At 33.7% G+C, this 6,063-nt stretch overlaps 1 protein-coding gene across 1 annotated transcript; it reads right to left on the bottom strand.

Annotated features, from left to right (window-relative positions):
* Positions 1-572: 572 nt before the first annotated feature.
* LOC105108053 (protein NEN1-like) lies at positions 573-4,686 on the bottom strand. The gene is made up of 6 exons (XM_011002201.1): positions 4,102-4,686; positions 3,981-4,027; positions 3,833-3,896; positions 2,808-3,544; positions 1,636-1,740; positions 573-933 (listed from the first exon to the last, which is right to left on the bottom strand). Exons 1-6 carry the CDS (start codon positions 4,528-4,530, stop codon positions 804-806), a joined length of 1,512 nt encoding a protein of 503 aa, XP_011000503.1. The 5' UTR covers positions 4,531-4,686; the 3' UTR covers positions 573-803.
* Between the last annotated feature and the right edge of the window lie 1,377 nt (positions 4,687-6,063).

Here is a 6,063-nt window from a genome sequence, read left to right as displayed (position 1 = left end):
ATGAGAATTTATTACTTACTTCCTCTATTTTTAAAAAGATCTTCTCTCTTTTGTTTTTTTTTTTTACTAGAAAATAAATGTTTTTTAATATTTTTTGGTTATTTTGATTTGTTGATGTCAAAAATAATTTTTTATATATTTTAGAGCGAAACACAGTTAAAAAAAACCACTATCATGATCCAAAATACCTTTAATTAACTTTAATTTGATAAATTAACTTAAATACCTTTAATTAACTTTAAATTTGATAAATTAACTTAGTGACTAACCAAGTCTGTAAGTTTCATTTTAAACCATTCATTAACCTAGCCTAGCTAACCCAAAATAACTTGATAAGTAACCAAAATAAACTAAACCAAATCTCATCAAGTCAACCAAAAGGTTTCTTTAAAGAAATTAAAATAACATCGTGACAATAAAAATAATATACCTCCATTAACCAAAAATCCAATAACCCACAAAAACAGGTTGATGGAGAAATTGAGAAGAGGGATTTCTTTTTGTTTTTGTTCAAGCTATTATGTATATTCAAGTGACTTGGAGCTCTCAATGAAGTCTGAGAGCTGCAAACATTTAAGATTAAGCATAAGTGGCTCGATACATGGATCTGTCCACATGATTTTAACGCCAATATTTAACAATACAAGAAACTTCTAAATAAATTCTAGTTAAATATAGAGTATCAGTGTCAGCATTCAAATCTTTTCAAATACAGGTATGGGCCTAATCTTGCAACAACGAAAATATTTCTCTTTTCTGCACGTTAGGAAGCTTGTTACAGTTTTAATCAACCAAATGGTGCATCACTCATTATGGATGATTAATTTTTTTGCCACTAATCGGATGCCAGAAGTCTGCTGATAGTCGTATGGATCCAAGGACAAGTATGCATCGACAAAGGTCCCTGGTGTGAACCAGGTATCCAGCTCTGTAGTATCAACCTTAGTGAAAATGAGCTTTTGGGTGGTTCCAGATGGTTCTTTCTGATATATATCCGTTGCATATTGAGCAACATCCCCACTTACTGCAGTAGGTATGCTGAGAAAAGAAAAGGAAACAAAATTAGGCACTTCCAGAACCATTGCTTGGAACAATAAGACGGCATAGAAAATGAAATCTGTGAGTAGAATAATATAATGATAACTATCCTCCCCATCAGAAGGTTTCATCATGCAATAAACGAGTTCTTTCTCGCTTCATTTTTAACAGTAAGCCGAAAAGCATGAGCCTTTGAAATTGAACAAAGTAAGCTAAGTAGAGCTTAAAATGTCAGGGAAAAGAAATGTAAGATAATGAATTAACAAACATATAAAAATGAACAACCAGGACCCTCAACCATTCTGGTTTTATTCTTTTGGCGATTCTTAAAGATTCCAATGATAATCGTGTATGGAAAATGCACATGAAACTTGGTGATGGCCAGATGGAAAAAAGGTAGATCGAAGTTAGGGGTGTGCAAGGAAACCTATGAACAAATAAATCAAACCAAAATCAACAAGAATGCTCTAAAAAAATAGGTTAACCAAACCAGTTGGTTGCATTTTGGTCTGGGTTTTTTCCAAATATTTTCAACATTTCTTCATATAAGTTCTGGGTCTTGTTCCAAGAATCACATTTACCGTATCCAGCTCTGTGGCATCAAACTTACTGAATATGAGCTTTTGTATGGTTCCAGATGGTTCTTTCTGATATATATCCGTTGCATATTGAGCAACATCCCCACTTACTGCAGTAGGTATGCTGAGAAAAGAAAAGGAAACAAAATTAGGCACTTCCAGAACCATTGCTTGGAACAATAAGACGGCATAGAAAATGAAATCCGTGAGTAGAATAATATAATGATAACTATCCTCCCCATCAGAAGGTTTCATCATGCAATAAACGAGTTCTTTCTCGCTTCATTTTTAACAGTAAGCCGAAAAGCATGAGCCTTTGAAATTGAACAAAGTAAGCTAAGTAGAGCTTAAAATGTCAGGGAAAAGAAATGTAAGATAATGAATTAACAAACATATAAAAATGAACAACCAGGACCCTCAACCATTCTGGTTTTATTCTTTTGGCGATTCTTAAAGATTCCAATGATAATCGTGTATGGAAAATGCACATGAAACTTGGTGATGGCCAGATGGAAAAAAGGTAGATCGAAGTTAGGGGTGTGCAAGGAAACCTATGAACAAATAAATCAAACCAAAATCAACAAGAATGCTCTAAAAAAATAGGTTAACCAAACCAGTTGGTTGCATTTTGGTCTGGGTTTTTTCCAAATATTTTCAACATTTAAACTAAGTTGATATGGGTCTTGTTCCAAGAATCACATTTACCTTCCCATTTACTGCAGTAGGTATCCTGAGAAAAGAAAAGGAAACAAAAGTAGGTATCCAATTTTTTACACACCTTTGTATATTCTAATGAATAAATATGGAGAACAAACAAAGTTGATATGAATACATCCTAAATTAGAAAAGTATGAAGGCAAAAATGGAAAATCAACCAATGCATCAGTTAATTAAACTGGTTGAACAAAAAGACTAGCTAAGACAGTTCCATCTATTTGATTTTGGTTAATAAAATTCTTGAACTAAATCTTCCAGCTTGTTCAGAAAAGCAAAAAAAAAAATTGAAGAAAAAGGCCACGATTTGAATGACTGAAGAAAAAAAATAAAAGAAAAAGGCCACGATTTGAATGACTGAACCAAAAAGTCCCACTGAGGAACAATTTCGTTGGACAACATTTTTATCATTGTGTACTCATAAACTTGGACATTGCAAATGCTACAAAGAGAAAGGATAAGAGGACTGAAACATACTTCAATCTCACGGTAGGGTTGTTGACAAAGCCCTGTTTTCTGGTAACAACACTCCTCCAATCAGAACTACAATCCGAATCTGCACAAACTTTCTGCACAATGCTCTCACATGTTTCAAGAACATGACATAGACTTGGAGATGCATCAACCACAAAACTCAACCGTGGGCGGCCTGCATGATCAGAAAACTTCGTACCTAGTCCAAACCGTATCCTCATCCGAGGACAGCGAAGCTGCAAAATGGCCCCCTCGTAAAATAATTTGATTCTATGACTCCCTCGAAACAACGGGACAAGACATGCTCTAATAGAAGAAAGAGAAACTTCATCAAGCTCTAAGAAACGCAAAACGTCACTGCAACTTTCAGGGACAGTCACTGTAGAAGGCATCTCAGGACGCTGTAGTATTGGGTTTTCCTCCATCGCGACATCTGGTTGAAAGGAGGCAGCATTCACTTCATTACCAATGGCGACCATGTCAAATGTATCAGGATGAGCTGTATTAGAATTAACAGAATATTGGGCCTCGGCAGTACTGCTTGTAAGAGGAGAAAAGACTGGACGCTTTCCCTCAGTTCTGTCATTTTCAGGAGACAGGGCAGGGGTGCTTTTAACGTTTGAACTCGTAGACGGTGAATTCTTGTCTAGGCCTGGGGATTTTCCGTTTCTACGATTTCTTGTGATAGCATTAGGGGAAACCCAATGGTTTTCTGGAAATGTGTCTGGGAGGCTTGATTCCTGAAAATGGGGCAGCTTTTTGGTTAATTTTTGCCTGGAAAGCAAATAAAACATGCAAGTTTAACGGCAACTCAACTTAATGGTCATTCAAAAAGACTAGGAACGGAGGTTGATTTTTGGCCTGCTTAAGCAACAAGGGAGCGATTATGTAGTTTACTAAGAGAAGAAATAGGCCAAACATATCATGTAATAGAAAAAAATATTGCAATGGTAAATCAGCCGCTTCTGGGATGACAAAGAGAAGACGAGGGAAAGGGTGGTTAGAAGAGTGAAGTCGAGTGGACTTACCAAGAATAGGACAGTAGCACAACGCTTAAGAACCTCAAGATTCATTCTTATATCATCTAAACTCCTGATCAAAGTATCAAAGACATCATGACATTCCAAAAACTCCATTAAATAAGGTAAATCCCCTGAAATACATAACTTATTTTACCTATGTGTTTGGTTGCCAAGCCCAAAATAAGTTGCAAGGCTTGCCATCTGGTATCAATCAGCAAAAAAGTCAGCACAAAACAAACAAACATCATCAAAAACAACCACAACAACAACCTAACCTCCATGTTGCCAGCTCTCCTTCCAAACTTCTGAGTCAATAATGCTAACGAGTCAATAGTCCCCTTTGGCTCTGGTGCTGCCCTTCCAATCTCCGCAAATGCCTCTTTTATTCGCACACAATCAAATCTGACTATATTATACCCCGCCCATATCCTCCCATGGAGGATGTCGTAGACCGTGTCAGCAATGTCAGCGAAAGACGGTGCTGAAACCACAGCTTGTGGTATGATGCCATGACACCGTACGGACAAGGAAGATATGAGCTTCGGGTTGGAGGGTCGGACCAAGGTCGAGTAGCTCCTGATCTCTTCTAGCTTCTGGGGGCAGACAATGATGGCCCCGAATTCAAGTATAGCATACCCCTGGCCGGGTCGGGTCGGGACCGTGGTTTCAACATCGAAGAAAGCTATCTCTGTTTTGTTTTCCATCTCCTCGCTCCCTCTACTCGGACCACCCTTTCAAAAACCTAAGAGAGGGTTTGGGCTCTCTCTCTCTCTCTCTCGCTCTGCGTGTGGGAATGGGTCTTTGCTTCTTCGGGTCGGTTTGCTTCGCAGGCCTAAAAAAGTAAAGCACAATTGAAGCTGGGTGTTTAGCCCATGTTCCATTCAAAGAACATATTCGTGTTCCACTTTCATTGCTTTTCCTATCCCCTTGTCTTTCGCTGCAAGCTTTTGATTCCATGGAACTTTTTACTTTTACTCTTTATAATAATAACTCTCTCTTTTTTTTATTATTATTATATATAATCAATTGTTTAATGATTTATCTATATTATTATATTCTCATGTGTGTGTTATTCATATTCATTATATTTTTGTTTGTTTGTATTCTTTATATTTTATTTAAATAGAAATATTATTTAATTTATAACTTTATTTCGTGATTTTATTAATAAAAAAATATTTCATTTAAAAATAAAAATACTAAAATAATACAAAATTAAACATTTAAACAGTATCTTAACCTGAATTGACTAGCTTAAAAAATATTTTTATTTTTAATTTATATATTATTAAATAAATATTACATGCATATCTTAAATTGAAGTTGTGAGATCACTTGATTTTGCTTATAGTATTTGATAAATATCTGCACAAGTGATAATAAAAATGCAATCTATATTTTAAATTTTTAATAAATTACAAAATATTATTTGATAAAGTATGTTTTCATATATATGTGTGTGTATATATATATATATAAACAATTACAATACAATCATTAATAATATCTTGCAATGAACAAATAAAAATTTATTTCAAAGTATTTTTTTGACAAAAAAAACTTAAAAAATTAAAAAAATAAAATTTTGAATTAGTATAAAGGTATATCTATCTATATTAGTGCTCGTAGATAGATACCTTTTTATTTATTTATTTTTTATTATCCTTTAATCCTTCATTATTTTTTTTATTTTCTAAAATAAAAAATGATATTTTTAAGTTTTTTAATATTAAAAAACTATTATAAGTCATTCATTTATATTCAAAAAGTTTTATTACTTTGTTCTTATATTTCTCTTTGATCAGCACATATGACAATCAAACACCAACTATCACAGGGGTATTAGAAATGTCTTGATTGCCTTTTTTACTATGGACAACGTGTTTGGCTAATAAATTTTTAATTTGGTATCAGTGATATTTTATTTTTTTTATTTTTTCTCTCTCCTCCTCAATTTCCATACATGACCTTCTAAATTTTCGAATTAGGCCTTTGATTTATTTTATTTTTAGATTTGGTCCCTGTACTTTTGATTACTATTTATTTTATTTGAAATAATTTATAAAATTAAATTTTTTTTAATTTCACCCACCTTTTATTTTTTAATTTGTTAGATTTGGTTGGTCCTTATTCTTTTGAATCCTTTTTTAATTGAATTTTTTAATCTGTCAGGTTCATCCATTCTATAAAGTAATCATGACCTTATAATCTAAATCATATGTTTGAAATGTTAGTTT

This window comes from Populus euphratica, unplaced genomic scaffold (assembly GCF_000495115.2).
Source record: "Populus euphratica unplaced genomic scaffold, PopEup_1.0 scaffold180.1, whole genome shotgun sequence".
NCBI classification, from domain to species: Eukaryota; Viridiplantae; Streptophyta; class Magnoliopsida; order Malpighiales; family Salicaceae; genus Populus; species Populus euphratica.
Note: the sequence above shows the minus strand (reverse complement) of the source record. Positions and strands in the feature narration are given on the sequence as shown.